The sequence below is a fragment of the Hylaeus volcanicus genome, chromosome 9 (genome assembly GCF_026283585.1).
Source record: "Hylaeus volcanicus isolate JK05 chromosome 9, UHH_iyHylVolc1.0_haploid, whole genome shotgun sequence".
In the NCBI taxonomy this organism is placed as follows: domain Eukaryota; kingdom Metazoa; phylum Arthropoda; class Insecta; order Hymenoptera; family Colletidae; genus Hylaeus; species Hylaeus volcanicus.
The window spans coordinates 676,066-695,241 of record NC_071984.1 but is presented as its reverse complement, the minus strand read 5'-3'; the positions used below and the strand labels follow the sequence as shown (position 1 = coordinate 695,241).

The window sequence follows — 19,176 nt, the reverse complement described above, 5'->3', positions numbered from 1 at the left end:
TACTAACAGAAAACCCCGACCAATCAGAGCGCGAGGATGTCAGTCGAGCGCCTGCGGTAGGCGTGGCCTACGCGGCTAGGCGACCGCCCTCCGCCGGATACGGGCGCTCTGATTGGTTCGACGTTTTCTGCTAGTATCTCCTTAACGAAGCCTCGGACAACATTTTTGCAAAGGAAATTGATGTTCAGAATCGGCTCAGCTACCCTCTGGGACACTCTGTATAAAACTATGAATTTGCATAAACATCCTCAGTTTTATGGCCCATTAAAATAAATTTTCTTCGTCTATAATAATTATCGACAACTCAACAAAATCTGTCGATTACTCGCAACCGTTGTTCGTAACACTTAATTTACCAATCTTTTAAGTTTTCAACCCGATCTCTATAATAATATATCTATACGCATAAACTAGTCTCAACCTGATGCTTATATGTATGAATTTTAGTAACCATAAAATTATATGTAAATGATTGAACATAAAGGCACAGAATTAATTTCGACAACTAATAGTTCACGTAAAAATATTTACTCGTCATTTTGTTAGGTTTAATTACCAACCTTCTAAGTACTCAACTTAATCTCCACTAGATGTCCATTTATGTACGTAATCTAAGTCGCAACCTGACGGACACTTCAATATGCACTTATAATATACAGGGTATCCCAAAAATGTTGGAGATCGTTGAACGGGGTGGTTCGAGGGGTGATTTGAAACAACTTTTTCCTTAGCGAAAATGTTGTCCGAGGCTTCGTTCGGGAGATATTAACGGAAAACCCCGGACCAATCAGAGCGCGAAGGCGGTCTACCTAGCGCGTAGTCCACGCCTACCGCGGCCGCTCCGCCGGCCTACTCGCGCTCTGATTGGTCCGGGGTTTTCTATTAATATCTCCGTAACGAAGCCTCGGACAACATTTTCGCTAAGAAAAAAGTTGTTTCAAATCACCTCCTGACCCACATTTTTCAAGGATCTCCAACATTTTTGGGGCACCCTGTATATATATGCACATATAAAACTCAGTAGCCCACAAAGTTTGCTCATTGCTGTTCTTCCAACAGAATACCAGCGTGCTTGATAATCATTAAATGCGGAAATTAATTCTGTGTCTTGACATTTAATTATTTATAACCCTAGTTTAAATATAACTCTCTAAATTCTAACTCTAATTTCTATTTTCGTAATTAACTAAATTTCTATTTCTAACAAACTCTATTTTGTTTACTCACCTTTTACATGACCGAGGGAAGATTAAAATGACATCGTTTTCCTTTCTAAATGATAAGTTTACTTTAGAAAAGAACAGAATTAATTTCTACACCTAATGCATTAAATGTTCTTGCCTATTTTTTTTTTCTAAGAAAATGTATGTCTTATTAATTTATTTTTATTTTATTATCACAAAATATGTTCTCTGAATTTTCTAGTTCGCTAATATCTGTCGCGAGTATAACCATATTAAAGGATACTTTCGTGGATTATGTCTCATAAAAAAAAAAACGAAAAAAAAAACAGACACAATTAAAATTTTAGTTTAATGGAGGAAATTGATAGCACTCTTCAGATATTTAGTTTTCATATTTAGGTTTCATGTTGGAGACGTTATCGAGCTATTAGCGAAAGTGGTATCGGAAAGTATTGATCTAGAGGAACTACCAGAGTACTTATTTTCCAAAGAACCTAAAAAATGAGTCGAGCCTATCGTTGAATAAAATTCACGTTGATTACATTTTGCTTTTACTCTCAGATAACTATTTTGTTACAAGAATCGCAGAATTAGTTTAAAGAAGTTAAAAATGGTAACTAATGTATTAGAAAGTCTTGTAAATTTCTATTTCTAACAAACTCTATTTTGTTTTGCAGGGATAAGGTACGGCTACGGAAGCAGCAGTGGATACTTGAGCGAGCCGGAACACCGCTTGTACTCCGAACGTTCTGCTACATTTGATAGTCGTCGACGTCTACGTAACAAAGAAAATGATTTCTCCACGTCGACTATGCCCAGGAAGTAAGACAGTAGATTACTGATAAGCTAATACTCCCTGATAACAAAAAAAGAATCAAGACAGATATTTTTAAACTTTTTAGGAAAATCCTCGTAAAGAAAGGAATCAATTTTATTGCATTTAATATAGTTAATTAATGAGTCAGTTATATTCATTGATTTTAATTGATTAGAGAATTTGATTAGAGAGAATTGATTAGAAACCCCTATTGTAAATAAATAAATTACATTTAAGATTACAGATGTTTTTATACTATTTAGGAAAATCCAAGTAAAAGAAAGAATCAAAATTGCATTTAATACAGTCAATTCATCAGTCAATTATTTTGATTGATATTAATTGATTAGAGAATTTGATTAGAGAGAATTGATTAGAAACCCCTATTGTAAATAAATAAATTACATTTAAGATTACAGATGTTTTTAAACTTTTTGGAAAATCCTTGTAAAAAAAGAAATCAATTTTATTGCATTTAATACAGTCGATTCGTGAGTCAGTTATTTTGATTGATTTTAATTGATTAGAGAGAATTGATTAGAGAGTTTGAATTGCGATTAAATAAATTACATTTAATACACTGTATGATGCATGTAATTTCATGGAAAATAAGAAATCACAAAATTCAAATAACATTACAATAATATGTAGATATTTACATAATTTTCTTGATTTAAAAGTTGGAATGCAACGCACTTATTGGGGAAGATATGTATAATAGTACCAATAAATAACCTTTTCATGGATACTGTCACATACAAGTATGTGTTTAGTTATTTTAATAGTCACATCTATCAGAATCTTGAATAAATACTTACATTTAATTTACAATTAAGTAAATGCAACAAGATTGACAGATCTCATAAATCAGAATTTGTTTACACTTTTATTCCCAAAGAGCTTAAAATAAATACAAGAAAATACACTCGTATAATTATCGAATTCCAAGGATGAATATACAGGGTGTCCCAGAAATAGTCTAAGAACCGGAAAGGGAGGGTAGCTGAGACGATTCTGAACAATAATTTCCTTTGCAAAAATGTCGAATGACGCTTCGTTTTTGAATTATTAACGAAAAACCATCGACCAATCACAGCGCCCGAGTTGCGCGCTCCCAGCTGCGATAGGCTGTCCCGATAGCTGGGCGGAGCGTCCTGGCTTGAGCCAGCCTCTCGCGGCTGAGCGCGCACAACTCGGGCGCTGTGATTGGTTGATGCTTTTTCGTTAATAATTCAGAAACGAAGCGTCACTCGACATTTTTGCAAAGGAAATTGTTGTTCAGAATCGTCTCATCTCCCCATTTCCGGTTCGTACACTAATTCTGGAATACCTTATACTAATAAAAATACGAAATGTGATACGTTTGAATTGTCAGTGACAGTTTCTCGTTCGCATTTCAGAAACGGAGCGCTGAAATACAGCACGGATATTTACAAGAATCAACCAGGACGCATCGAGGATTACGAGCCTGGACGGTCGTCCATCGCCGAAAAGGAAGCCAAAGAGGTAAACAGTAAACCCATGAGAATCTTAGATCGAGGTATTCCTAGCCCTGGTAGATCCATCTTTCGACACGAGTTTCTTCTAAGATTTCGTTATCGGCTACCAAAATTTCGCAGCGAGCGTGCTTATAAAACGTGCTTATCACTACGAAGTGTGAACCAATCTAGATGTTTAACAGGCAAAGGTTGTGGCAATGGCGTCGACGATTTTATTGAACTATTTCTGTTATGAAATGCTCTGTATGAAAATAATAAAGAATACGTTTACGTACGTATTTGTACCGAGGTGATATTTACAAACATATTTGGTAATGAAAGTTTCTTGCAAACTGAGTTTAATTATAGTTAATTATAGTTTAATTATTTAGTGCATGAGGTTGTAGTAAATGATACTGTACAAATAATGGAGTGGTCATGTTTAAATATCTTTGCTTGAATTTTACTGGTAATGGGTATTGTTTTGAAAAATAATATAGTTATTCTTTAAGTGATACGTAGGCTTCATTTTGAATATATAAACTTTCAAATTTTACGCCAATGGTTACTATTGCTCTTTCGCTCTATCCTGTTTACGAAAACCTGGTTCTCGCGGCGGCCACCTAGTGGCGTTCGATGGTAGTAACGCGTGGGGAAAGGAGACAGACCGAGGCGGCGCGAGAGAGAGGGTCGCGACTAACGGGTGGGGGAAAGGACAGAGCCGTGGGCGGCGGAAGAGAGAAGGTCGCGACTAACGGGTGGGGAAAAGGAGACAGAGCGAGACGGTGCAAGAGAGAGGGCCGCGACTAATGGGTGGGGGAAAGGACAGAGACCGAGGGCAGCGTAAGACAGAGGGTCGCGACTAACGGTCGGCGTTATCCCCCCGTTACAATTTTATAAACAAGGAAATTTATAAAATACTGATTTTAAATTATATCTGAATTAATATTAAAAATTACAACGAAATAAAATATGCCGAGTTGACATTGTATATTTCAAATTCGAGAAAGAAGTTATTTTTGATTATTCACGTACCTATAAATTAATTAATGTTCGAATTACATTTTAACGGTGAATTTCCAGAAGTTTCAAATATTAAATTCTAGATATGAATACGACCGTAAACAAATATTATTTACGATAAGAAAAATGGCGGCGAAAGAATGTACAAGGTGACTGAAAAATGTTGGAGGTCCTTGAAAGGGATGATTCGGGACGTGATTTGAAACAACTTTTTTCTTAGCGAAAATGTCCAAGGCTTCGTTAAGGAGATATTAACAGAAAACCCCGGACCAATCAGAGCACGATATGGCGGTAGAGCGCCCGCGGTAGGCGTGGACTACGCGCTAGGCCACCGTCCTCCGCCGTCTGATTGGTCCGGGGTTTTCTGTTAATATCTCCTTAACAAAGCCTCGAACAACATTTTCGCTAAGGAAAAAGTTGTCCGAGGCTTCGTTGAGAATATATTAACAGAAAACGCCGACCAATCAGCGGCCGTACCAACGGCATACGCGCGCTGTGATTGGTCGACGTTTTCCGTTAATATCTCCCCAACGAAGTCTCGGACAACATTTCCGCTAAGAAAAAAGTTGTTTCAAATCACCCCCCGAACCACCCCTTTCAAGGTGTTACAACATTTTTGGGACACCCTGTGTATACAGGGTGGAGGTGATTTGAAACAACTTTTTCCTTAGCGAAAATGTTGTCCGAGGCTTCATTAAGGCGATATCACCAGAAAACCCTCGACCAATCAGAGCGCGACGATGCTGGTGGAGGGCGGTAGCCTACGCCTACCGCGGCCTACTCGCGCTCTGATTGGTCCGGGGTTTTCTGTTAATAACTCCTTAACGAAGCCTCGGAGAAAATTTTCGCTAAGGAAAAAGTTGTTTCAAATCACCTCCCGAACCACATATTCAAGGATTTCTAAAATTTTTGGGACACCCTGTATATCCAATGATCAAGCTTCTCTTCCATTTCTAGACAAAGGTGTTAGCTAATTATAGATGATATCACCGTAGTCAATCATGTATTATACATACATAATCAATTTGTTATTGTGGATTAATTTAAACAATCTGGAGTGAGCGATTAGGTTCTGTTAGAACATTTAATGAAATGTTCGTTTTTATAGTTCAGAGAATGTTTTCTCGTGAAAACATCTAACAAGTCTGCTTATCATTCAGTTGGAATATAAAATAATTCATGGACAAATTCATCACCAATATCCTTTTTGAAAAATATATGAGATTCGTACTGTAAATAGTCAACACAAAATATATTTGTAACCATTACCCGTTAACAAAACTGTGACAGAACGTTCTCAGAACATTCGTTCATCGAATCCGAAGACTCTAATGCCGCAACCAGTCCTCCATTATTCGAGACTGTCAGTTTCATCCAATTCGTGATTGTAACCAGAGAGAAATCAGGGCGAAATTTCCATTCCCTTTTGCGTATTTCGATTGAAGTGACGCTTGATTAACGCAAACTAATGCGATTCTCGTCGCCACGTGTCGAGTCACGTTAACGGTACGTACCTAGAAGCCTCCCAAACAATGTGTCCGAAACATGATCGTTTGAAATGGCTTTGCTTCTAGCCGACTTCTGTCACACGGACGAGAAGGAAGGTAACGACTAATCGAACGATTGAAAACAATTTACGAAGCAACACTCGTTATCTTGATTTTTGTTTTTCATTACGAAGCTTTGTTTTTTACTTGGCGTCACTTGGTGAACTCTTGCGGATCGTTTCTTTTGCCACGCTCAGCGTCACGTTACCTTTACTTTCGAGCGTAAAGCATCGATATTACCGATGTATCGAGCGCACGCAATCCCGTTTACACTTTCGGTGTTTTATCGTACTCGTTGTTTTTTTTTATTTTTTATGTACTTTTGGTTAGCTTCAGTAGCGCTGCTTTTAGTGATCAGTAGATACAAACGCTGACCTGCTTTCCATCTAAAAAGACAAATCAATTTCTTTGGGATTTTTAGAGTGGCAAGAAAAGGGAAAAACGAAAATTTAAAGCGAAAATATGAATTATTTTGTTCTTTTTTTAATTTCTTTTGCGATTTTTGGATTAAAATATTGATGTAGCTTTTTACACATTTGTGATTGGAAAAAAGAAGAAGATTTCAAAATACATATTTCTTAACCTGTTCACGAGTAAAAATAATAATATAAAAATATGTTCAGTATCCGATTTCACTGAAAAATAAAACAATATTATAAAATATATATAATATATTTATTAACTTATTAAATAAGTATAATAATAGAATTTCTTATTAGTATTATTTCTTGTGTAATAAAATATGTAACAAAATATATAAACAATATATATATATATATATATATATATATATATATATATATATAAACAATAAAATGCTTGTTTATGTGTATTTCCCAGAAATGCTTATTCAGGAAACAGTTAAAAAAAAGTATTGATTATCTTCTCTTCCATTTACATGTATTCCATGTACTTATTTTGAATAGATAAACAAAAATAATTTACAACACAACTGTGCTCTTGTTCCAAATTACAGATTTATGAATATTACTTTGTAAAATCAATCAATTTTTAATAATTATGTAGATAAATATGTTATGACATGATAATAATACAAAACACATGATGAAATAAATAATTTACTCGCATTCAACGAAAACGATTTTATTATCAGTTCTACGTTGTGCATTTAAATAAATATATTTATTTTGAGAATTATTTAAAAGTTAATTAAAAATACTGCCATGGTACGTATGTTTTTTCAGATGGAAAGTAGCAATCGAGTACATCATTCAGTTGTGTTTATCTTTATTTTGAAACCATTTTAACCTCATACGATTAGTGCATATATTAACATTATATTCAATTCTATGTTTCTAGTGGTGGGACGAGGTCATGGACATATTTGATGGGGTACGCTATTTTTATACTTAATCGTAGTTGTATAAGGACCAACTCTACTTTTTCTTCTCGATACTTCTTTTCTATCAATTCCTATCCACTGTCAATTTCCTTCTCTATTCTTTCAATTGATAATGTACTCGAGTCTACGAATGAAAAGTGATAGTTCATGTCCAAATTATCCTTTCATCATTTTTAATTATACTGAAAAACAATAATAAGAAAGTAAGATTAACTTCGTCGTATTTAAATATGACATTTTACATTTGTATTTATATTTGAATTCGTCAACTATCTTATTAATTAAGATATGTCACGTCAGTATCTCTTGACACTTGATTCGTCCAAAATTAAAGCACGTAAATATTTAATCGTTAATAAAGTCATTAATAAAAATCATTAATCAGAAATGCAATTAATACGTGTATTAATATTATACTTGCAAATCATTTGTTTATTTACATTATTTAACAGTATTTATATTCTTTCAATATTTCTGTAAATCTCGTACTGGACCACAATAATGGACATAGGCATATGGAAGTATTTATATTTTTAGTTAGTGTATTATTAAATCAAAATATTCGATTAATTTTGTTGAAACTGGGCATAGCATTCATTTTGTGCAAATTATCTATTTGCTTTTCAGAAACAGACACAGTTACACACTTCAGAGATTTGACAACATCTTTATATTACAAGTTTTAAATGTTATCATAACATTTTTGTATTTGCTGCTTTATGATGCAACTACAGAAAGACTTTTTCGTTTTTTAACCGACTTTGAAAAGGAGGAGATTACTCATTTCGAAATATTATTTTTTTGTTATTTGTTTTTTGTGTCTATTATGTCCCCATTTGGAAACATTTCTGAATTTCTTAATGTTTCTAATTATTGTTAATGCAAAATTTCTATTTTTTGATGTAACACGGCAAGGAATTTACCAAATGCGATTAATCCTTTCACATTTAGTTGCACATGTATTCTTGATGATCCCACTTGCAACTATACAGGGTGTCACAAAAATTTTGGAGATCCTCGAATGGGGTGATTCAGGAGGTGATTTGGAACAACTTTTTCCTTAGCAAAAATGTCGTCCGAGGCTTCGTTAAGGAGATATTAGCAGAAAACGGCGACCAATCAGAGCGCGAGTGTGCCGGCGGAGGGCGGTCGCCTAGCGCGTAGCCTACGCCTACCGCGGGCGCTACTCACGCTCTGATTGGTCCAGGGTTTTCTCTAAATATCTCCTTAACGAAGCCTCGTATAACATTTTCGCTAAGGAAAAAATTGCTTCAAATCACCTCCACTCTGTACATACAGGGTGTTCCAAAAATGTTGTAACACCTTGAAAGGGATGGTTTGGGAGGTGATTTGAAACAACTTTTTCCTTAGCGAAAATGTTGTCAGAGGCTTCGTTAAAGAGATATTCAGAGAAAACCCTGGACCAATCAGAGCGCAAGGATGGCAGTGGAGCGCCCGCGGTAGGCGTGGGCTACGCGCTCGACGACCGCCCTCCGCCGTCTGATTGGTCCGGGGTTATCTCTAAATATATCCTTAACGAAGCCTCGGACGACATTTTCGCTAAGGAAAAAGTTGTTTCAAATCACCGTCCGAATCACCTCATTCAAGGACCCCAATAATTTTCGTACGTCATGTATAATGAATTAAATTCAAATTCTAAGTAACCAAACATATATTTATAAAATTGTACAACTTTCTACTTGCACTATAGTATTTATAATTAAATACTAGGTGAGTGTCGTTTTTGCAATTTTAAATACTTGTTTATCACTCATCAGCTCGTTGATTTTTATCGATATGGCATTGAAAATTTGCACACTAAATGGCAAAAGGCTGTTGATAACAGAGGTGATTATGTAGTTGAATAAAAATAGAAATTTATTAAAAATTTGTTTAAATTTATTATAAAAGAAACGACATTACTTTCAATTCTACCTAATATATCGTTATAGTGTTAAAATAAAATTGTAACTCGTATAAAACTTGTCGACACCGTTTGTTCGCAGTGCCCTCAAAGAATCAGGTTACGAGAGCAATTCTACACTAGTGTTTCGTCGCAATTTAATGCAAGTAGAAAGTTGTATAATTTTTATAAATATATATTTGGTTACTCAGAATTTGAATTTAATTCATTATACATGGCGTCCCAAAAATGTTGGAGGTTCTTGAAAGGGGTGATTCAGGAGGTGATTTGAAACAACTTTTTCCTTAGCAAAAATGTCGTCCGAGGCTTCGTTAAGGAGATATTAGCAGAAAACCCCGGACCAATCAGATCGCGAATGTGCCGGCGGAAGGCGGTCACCTAGCGCGTAGCCTACGCCTACCGCGGGCGCTCCTCGCGCTCTGATTGGTCCTGGGTTTTCTCTAAATATCTCTTTAACGAAGCCTCTGACAACATTTTCGCTAAGGAAAAAGTTGTTTCAAATCACCTCTTGAACCCCTTCCAAGGACCTCCAAAATTTTTGGGACTCCCTGTATTGAATCTATTTCGACAATACATAACCTCGACGTGGCGCATTTAGACGAAAATAAAGAATCTCTCAACACTATAAATACTCACGCACACAACTGAAATATATACAGCCAGTAGATTCCTTGCAACAACCTGAATCGCTAAAGCACATTCATAAATACACCCATAAGTATATGTCCACCATTTCATAATTCATAATTAATCTAACAGAGTACTGGACGGTCTACAATAACCCCCCAAACATTGACTTTCCGTGTGTCACGTCTCCGTGCACCTAATCGCACGTATCGTGCCACGCATGACTTCCCCGTTTCCAAACGCCCCTCCCCGAAACCCTTTTGTCCCAGCCCAATTCTCTCCAAAGATAACCCGACGAGTACCGACCGTATTGTCTCGGCGATCACTATATCAATCGTGTCCAACCCCCTTTAACCCACACGTTCTCGTGATCGATGTCCCATGTGTGTGTGTGTGTGTGTCTGTATCTTTGGTGTTTGCGTATCGTGTCCGCTCGTGTGTACCTCCGACGCTTCCGGATCACATCCCCCCTGGTCCTCGGACGCCGCCTGCCGACAACCACGACAATAACAACGACAACCCGACAGTGGTTGAACGAGAATGGACGTCCTCAGGGTACGGGGATGGAGGAGCTGAGGAACGCGCAGCTGAGCCACCGTGTTCTAAGCCTCTCCTACCGACCGGAAACTAGTCGCAATGTAAGAGTATCAGAGGTCAGCAGCACGAAAACCGTCGAGGTTGTCCCAAAGTCGCGTCGAACCGGGAATGAGCGATCTCCGCGCGAAACGAAACCGAAGCAGTGGTCGAGCATGAGCCTGGTCGATTATCCGGGATCGGTTAACCTCGATCGCTCGAACGAGAGAACGATTGAGGCGTCGAGAACCGGCAACAGCGCGCCAAACGATCGGATCGTGCGACCCCTCGAACGGGATGCGGACTGCGTATGGCACGCCGGCATGCTGGAAGGAAGGTCCAAGAGCTTCGTGCTGCCGGACAGTTGCTCGGCTCGATCGGTAACGCCGAACAGCGACAGATCGATCCCTGCACGATCGACCCTCCTGCAGGCGACCGCCGACGAGCAGCAACGGCATCGTCACCATCACCACCATCACCACCACCATCATCATCACCATCACCAACGCGCCTCGCCCACTTCTTCTTCTTCTACGTCTTCTTCTATTTCCAGCACCAATCATATTATGCTACAATCGCCATTATCGACGACACCCTCTGTTATCACCGCCAACGCTCAGCCGTCGGCAACACGGGTTAGAGGATGCAACATCGTCGACAAGTAGAGTGCACGATGACGTTCGCCCTCTATCGCTCTGTCTGCTGGTTCCTGCGCGATGTTCGTAGCGAATTTTAGCGTGGTTATTGAAAGGGATTGTAATAACAATCACAATAGTGTTTTAACAAACACAATAGTGAAAGAATGTAGGTTCGGTCGGTAACGTATCACGACTGACGAGGAAACGTCGGTAAGCAATACACTCTGATTTTTAACCGACTTCAAAAAGGAAGAAGTTACTCAATTCGACTTTTTTTTTCTTTCTTTTTCTTTTTTTTAAATTGGTATACTTATTCGTAGGACCTTCCAATAAGGAGGACCATTCTTAGTTCGTGGTAATTTTGCGTGTCAAGGGAGAAACTACCCTTTTAGTCCGAGTTATAAGCCTCCCCTTTTACTTTTGCGCTTATAACTCGAAGATCATAAGAAATATTAAAAAAAATGTTCAAGTAAACATTGCACTGTTTTTAGAGACTTATAAACCAATATCGACAAATTTTCAACAAAAATGTTTTTTTTTTTTTTTCAAAAATTACCCACCCTCCTTCAAAATTTTTGGAAAATTATGATTTATTTCTGTATCAGTAAAAGCGTTTTTTTATTCTGAATCCAACGATGTGTATGAGTTTATGGTTACCATACTTTGGAAATGATGTAATATTCTAAAATTGTCGCTCTAATAGGCGATATTTCGAATTTTTTAGGAATTTTATTCTCATAAATAATAGAAGTTGCTCCTATATATTATTTAACAAAATATGCTTCATTTTGGCCGAGGATGTGAAAAATAATTTTTAAAGACAATCTTAGCTGCCACTTCTTCTTCTTCTTCTACGTCTTCTTCTGTTTCCAGCACCAATCATATTATGCTACTTAGCTTTTACTTTTGCGCTTATAACTCGGAAATGATAAGAAATATCGAAAAAAACTTGAATACAAATTTTAATGGTTTTTAATATTCTATGACACTGTAGTAACAAAATTTAAAAAAACGTATTTTTAATGATATTTCCCCCACCATGAAACTTTTCGCCACTCGCTGTATAAAAATTGTGCTCGCAGTTTTTTGGACGTTTTCATACTGAACAACTTTCGTCTAATCAATTTTGTTCTAGCTGTTACCAAATTCAGGTTACTGGGCAATATAGATTTTCGATCAAAATTCTCGATTAAAATTTGAAAAAATCATAACTTTTGATAAGGTAGACGGATTTTAATGACCAAACCGGGAAAATGCGCGTCTTTGTACGAAGAATTATTAAAAAATATAAAACAATCGAAACAGTCACTTGTTTAGTTTTGTTTTTACGGAAAAATATGTAAAAAGAGGCCAGATCTTAACAAATTCGTAGTTCTCTTAATAATGAACATTTTTGATTGAAACTTTTTTCCCTTGTAGATCTCATAGAACTCTACAAAAAAACATATACAGACTTCTTTTCTAAAATGAAAGTACAATTTTTTAAAAATAAAAGAATATTTTTTTTTAAGATTTCGCAACGGTTGCCCTTTAAGTTTGGTCAAAATCTAAGATTGTCTATAAAAATTATTTTTCACATCTTCGTCCACAATGAAGCATGCTTTGTTAAATAATATATATACGAGCGTCTTATATTATGTATGAGAAAAAAATTTCTAAAGAATTCGAAATATCGCCTATTAGAGCGACAATTTTACAATATTACATCATTTCCAAGTATGATAACCATAAACTCATACATATCGTTGGATTCAGAATAAAAAAAACGCTTTTACTGATATAGAAATAAATCATAATTTTAAACAATTTGGAGATGGGAGTCAATTTTTGAAAAAAAATTTTTTTTTTAAGTTTGTTGATACTGCCTTATAGACCTCTAAAAACAGTGCAATGTTTATTTGAACGTTTTTTTTTTTTATATCTCTTATGGTCTCCGAGTTATAAGCACAAAAGTAAAAAGGGGGCTTATAACTCGGACAAAAAAGGTAGTTCTCCCTTGAAACGCAAAAGTGGCACGAATTGAAGATGGCGCACTTCATTGGAAGGTTCCACAAACAAGTACACCAAGTTTCATAAAAATCGGAGTGTATCACTCACCGATGTTTCCTTGTGAGTGTCCCTGAGTGAATTCTTCAAGGTCAATTCTTCAGTTCTTCGTCAAGGTCATAAGACTCACTCATTTACTTGTCAAACAATAATTACTTCTACCTTTGCGTTGCACCATGGGGTATTATACACTATTCTATTAAATACCTATAATACTGTCACGTATAGGATAACTCGATTTATTTTTCCCTAGTTGCTATATTTCATTGTTCTAAATGCGACCCGTATAAGTTTTCTAATTCCATTTGGTGCTAAGCTGAATCCTCTTCAGACGCAGGTCAAACTTTGGTTCTGTTCGCAAGTCTTCGTTCAGCTTACTTCAAGACACTCTGAATTTCAAAATAGAATGTTCTTGATCACCTGTTACTAGAGTGCTGTTAATTATGGAAATTCATATTTGGATAGATGTAGATAAAGAATTGAAACTTAACCTTATGACGGATATTGTCGTTACCTACTGTTATAATACCTTTTACAATTGAAAAATGTAGAGTGTCCCACAAATGTTGGAAGTCCTCGAAGGAGGGGGTTCGGGAGGTGATTTGAAACAACTTTTTCCTTAGCGAAAATGTTGTCCGAGGCTTCGTTAAGGAGATATTAACAGAAAACCCCGGACCAATCAGAGCACGCGTATAGCGGCGGAGGGCGGTCGCCTACCGCGGACGGCCCACCAGCATCCTCGCGCTCTGATTGGTCCGGCGTTTTCTGTTAATATCTCCTTAACGAAGCCTCGGACAACATTTTCGCTAAGGAAAAAGTTGTTTCAAATCACCCCCCGAATCTCTTGCAAAGACTTTCAACATTTTTGGAAACACCTTGTATATTATATTAAACCGAGACAGCATATTTGTATATTAAAATCGATGTATGAATGAAAGTTTCTTTAATTTATATAGTATAATATTCGATTAAGTCAAAAAAATCAGTTCAAAATTCGTCTCTCAAGAGGTTAAGGAGCTATTACCTTCACAAGAAAATAAATAATCAACATAACAAATAATTGTGGAATGTCAATGTTTTTATAGTTAACAATAGACGTGTTAAACTGTTAAATTTTTGTAATCTATTTTACATATTTTTCTTGGTCATTGTTATAGCCACGTGAAATTTTGTCATTTTTTTCCATGGTTGACACGATAAATTTGTAACCAAAAGCAAAGTATCAAACAGATGATTAAAATATAGTTTTGTCTATCTCACTAATCACAGCAGAAAAAGTAGTTTAAAAAATGTATATTCATATTTAGAGTTTCTTAGGACTGTCCTAATTGTATATCTGTATCTGTCTATATTTCAAATGGTGATGGTATAATTTATCAAAGAACGCTACGAACATTTTGAAGGAGCCATTAGACTTTCTTCTATATCTGTTTTTCTCTTTCTTTCCCATTTTCTCCTTCACTGTCTGCTTCTCTGTCGCTCTGAGTGTTGTCTACTTGCCTGTAAGTACGTTTGCTCCGTCTGATCGTCTTCATTTTGTCCACCCTTGTCTTCTAGCGCGTTTTTCTCTCACGGACGTTCCCAGTTCGCCCGGATTAACGTTTCGACGTCTGGAGAAGCGTTCTGTTATTTTTGCTAAGACCCTGGGAGGTTTAACGGACCCTGGACAAGCCACGAGCCCAGTAAAGTTCGCAATAGTCCTTTCGAATGAGATCGTTGTGTTTTTTTGGGCGTCCTTTCGATTCGTACTAAAATATAATGTTGTATTTCTCCTCTGCTGTCTTTATACTTTCTTGTATTATACAATTGTATTAATGGAAATGTGGTATTTACGGTTCAAGTAGTATCTTTCTCTTTTGGTTCGCTACTTCTTCCGTCTTCTCTGTCTGTGTCAGCTTTGTTACACAAATTGCCATATCATTTGCTCTTCTGTTGTCCTGCATAGTTTTTGATTTGCGCTTTAGCATTAGCCGAATGTCGCATGAGATACGTATCTACCGATCGATATTTTTGTAGATACACTATTGATTATGCGTTTGTATACAGGGTGTCCCAAAAATGTTGGAAGTTCTTGAAAGGGGTGGTTCGGGAGGTGATTTGAAACAACTTTTTCCTTAGCGAAAATGTTGTCCGAGGCTTCGTTAAGGAGATATTAACAGAAAACCCCGGACCAATCAGAGTGCGAGTGTGCTGGCGGAGCGCCCGCGGTGGGCGTAGGCTACTCGCTAGGCGACCGCCCTCCGCTGGGATCCTCGCGCTCTGATTGGTCCGGGGTTTTCTGTTAATATCTCCTCAACGAAGCCCTGGACAACATTTTCGCTAAGGAAAAAGTTGTTTCAAATCACCTCCCGAACCACCCCTTTCAAGGTGTTACAACATTTTTGGGTCACCCTCTGTATATACGAGAAAAACGATGTCAATTGATGTTTTGCCTTTTTCGATTGTAAAGCTGTCGTGAACGTTATCGATACACCTTATACCGATTAAAGTGCAGAGAGCATGATCTACGTACCAGAAGTTCGATGTAGGTTTGTACAAGAGCGATTAAATAAATTTTTCTTTTCTTTTTTCAGCCATTCGATCAACGAAACAACCGTCCAGCGAAACCGTATATGGCACAGTAAGTGTATTTTGGATTTTTATAGATTTAGTAATTTTAGAAATATCAATTTTTTTGGAATACTTTTAACAGTCAGTGAGGTATTATTTTTTTAGTCGGACAAGATTCTTTTTAATAGACTTCGCAAAGGAGCAGGTTACTCTATTCGACATGTGTACATATATATATTTTTTAACATTTACATAAATTTATGAATTTTTTAATTGTTTATAACTATTGTTATTGGAAAATTTCTATTCTTTGATGTAACTCGACAAGTAGTTAACCGATCGAGATGGAATCTTCTACATATAATGTCAAATAATTAATTATGTTCCCACTTGGGAACATTTTTGAATTTCCTAATGTTTATAACTATTGTTAATACAAAATTCTTTTTTTTTTATGTAATTCGACAAGAAATTAACCAATCGAGATGGAATCTTCTACAAATAATGTTAAATAAGCAGTTATGTTCCCATTTGGAAACATTCTTGAATTTCTTAATGTTTACTTCAAAATTCCTATTTTTTGATGTAACTCGGCAAGGAATTTTTCAAATGCGACCAATCCTTCCACATTTAGTTTGCACATGTATTCCTGATGATCCCACTTGCAACTATACAGGGTGTCCAAAAAATATTGAAGGTCCTTGAAAGGGGTGATTCGGAAGGTGATTAGAAACAACTTTTTCCTTAGCGAAAATGTTGTCCGAGCCTTCGTTAATAAGATATTAACAGAAACCCCCGGACCAATCAGAGCGCGAGCATGCCGGCGGATCGCCCGCGGTAGGCGTGGGCTACGGCGCTAGGCGACCGCCCTCCCCATCATACTCGCGCTCCGATTGGTCAAGGGTTTTCTCTAAATATCTCCTTAACGAAGCCTCGGACACCATTTTTGCTAAGGAAAAATTTGTTTCAAATCATCTCCCGGACCACCCTGTTGAAGATCTTCCATAATTTTTGCGACACCCTGTATATACAGGGTGGCGATGATTTGCAACAACTTTTTCCTTAGCGAAAATGTTGTCCGATGCTTCGTTAAGGAGATATTAATAGAAAACCCTCGACCAACCAGAGCGCGAGGATTCCGGCGGAGGGCGGTCGACTAGCGCGTAGCCTCGCTTACCGCGGCATACTCGCGCTCTGATTGGTCCATGGTTTTCTCTAAATATCTCCATAACGAAGCCTCGGACAACATTTTCGCTAAGGAAAAAGTTGTTTCAAATCACCTCCCGAACCTCCCCTTTCAAGGACTTCCAACATTTTTATGACGCCATGTATAATGAATTAAATTCAAATTCAAAGTACCCAAACATATATCTATAAAATTATACAACTTTCTACTTGCACCAAAGTATTTATGATTAAATATAACGTTATACTGTTAAAATAAAATTGTAACTCGTATAAAACTTCTCGACACCGTTTGTTCGCAGTGCTCTTAAAGAATCAGGCTACGAGAGTGATTCTACGCTAGTGTTTCGTCGCAAAGAAGACATAAGTCCTTTGAGTCAACTCGAGCAAAGACTGGCTTACAAAACAGTGCAAAGCGGCGGTGACGTGCCCCTTCATGGACTTCGCAAACCAGCTCCCGAACGACCGAAGGGTGAGTCCTCTAGAATAATTCATACAAAAATACTTTTTTATTTTTTTTCTTCAAACATTTTTAATTAACGATTACATTTCACACGAATTTGTTTTTGGGTGTGTGTGTTTGACGTTATTGCAAGCAGGCATGTGTGCATACAGCTGTTCCGTTGTGTTTGATTTATTATTTTTTATCTAATCACTAACTGTAGCTGTGTGTTTAACTAAGTCTGTGCATGGTCGTTATCGTGTCACTGAACTTTTATTTTATAGATTGGAGTTGCATATTGCGCCACCGAGCATGACGTTTCGAATTTTTCATAAATAAAACGCGTTTACTCCTTTAACGATTTTCGTCCCTCCGACAGCTTTGTATCGCGCGAATCTTACATTTATTTAATTAACAAGAACGGCAGACTGTAAATACGATTTTTCATGTACCGTTTCAGAAATTTAAACATTTCAAGAATTCATGAAACACTTCGGAATGAATCCACGATGACATTTAAAGCATTCCTTTCGTGCAATTGTTGAATTACGTGTTCGTAGTCCGCTGATCTTGCGCTTGTAATAGCTTACCGCTGCTTCAGACGAGTTACTCTAGTATTATTCATCGTTTTCATTTCAAAATTCGTTTGTTACACGTGTCATACGATCACATTTTGCGTTGCCTGACGTTAATTAATTATAATAATTAATTTACGCGAACTTTCACAATTAGAATAATTAATAATAATAATTAATTAACGTTGTTAATTACGATTGCTGAGTAGTACGTCGAACGCAAAGCCTAAGAGTTTAATTTCCACGGTTTGAATAATACATCGAGTGAAAAGTACAAAGCATGACTCGTGACCAGAGTTGGACGTTATTCGAATAAATTCTTATTCGAATGGGATCTCTATGATGATTTATTCGAATTAAATTCGATTTGCCTAATTTTGTCTAAATAATGGATAAAAACTAAAAGGAAACTGAATGGGGATACATTTTCGAGAAAAATTAATTTTATTAACAGTTTATTCGTGTGAGTTGTTCTCGAATAAATGTGAAGAATATTTTAAGAATGAATTTTAGATATTTTTTCAAAAATGAACGCCTTACGATCTTTCACAATTTTGTTATGTAGGTTTACAGTGTAGTAAAATTTTTTAACTTTTTTTTTTAAGTATTTTAACATTGTTGAGAATTTGAAATGTATTTGCTATAAATTTGTAAGGCACGCGCATTTTTAAATTTGTACGCCCATTCCATGCATTTGTTATATACATTCATTATACATACATTCCATTTTTATTTGGAATTTTACTGTTTTATAAATGCATGTGAAATTCGTTACGTTTTCGAGACCATTATTTTTTATTCATCATCGAGAATAAAATTCGTCCAACTCTGCTCGTACCTATATTGTTCATAGCTGTCCGAGCCAGGGACCAATAATTTCTATACAAAAAATTATAGAAATGTTAAAAACACATCATCAAAGATATATTACTTTTAAAACGTTGTGGTTACAAATAACGATTAAAAAATATCGACAAGTCTTTTTGTTGTCAATAAGCGTTATTGACTAGAGAAATGCTAGTATTGTAGCTTGTAATAGATATCAAGGAAAAACTACTTTTTTTGGATATTGATGTTCTCATAATAATAGTTAGTGGAATTGAAAAACTACTTTTCAATTGTGCATAATAATTACTGATGAAAAAAAATTTATTTTGGCTGTCCATATCATTTGGTACTGACAATAGACATTGAATTTCTATCT

General features: G+C 36.4%; 1 protein-coding gene across 1 annotated transcript in view; it reads left to right on the top strand.

Moving 5' to 3' along the window:
• Positions 1 to 19,176, top strand: part of LOC128881952 (uncharacterized) — a 164,891-nt gene that overhangs the window by 83,228 nt on the left and 62,487 nt on the right. Inside the window, exons 19-24 of the mRNA XM_054133425.1 lie at positions 1,862 to 2,006; positions 3,402 to 3,507; positions 7,370 to 7,402; positions 10,491 to 10,601; positions 15,794 to 15,840; positions 17,258 to 17,427. Of these exons, the coding sequence (XP_053989400.1) occupies positions 1,862 to 2,006; positions 3,402 to 3,507; positions 7,370 to 7,402; positions 10,491 to 10,601; positions 15,794 to 15,840; positions 17,258 to 17,427 (612 nt within the window). The remainder of the gene's footprint in view (positions 1 to 1,861; positions 2,007 to 3,401; positions 3,508 to 7,369; positions 7,403 to 10,490; positions 10,602 to 15,793; positions 15,841 to 17,257; positions 17,428 to 19,176) is intronic.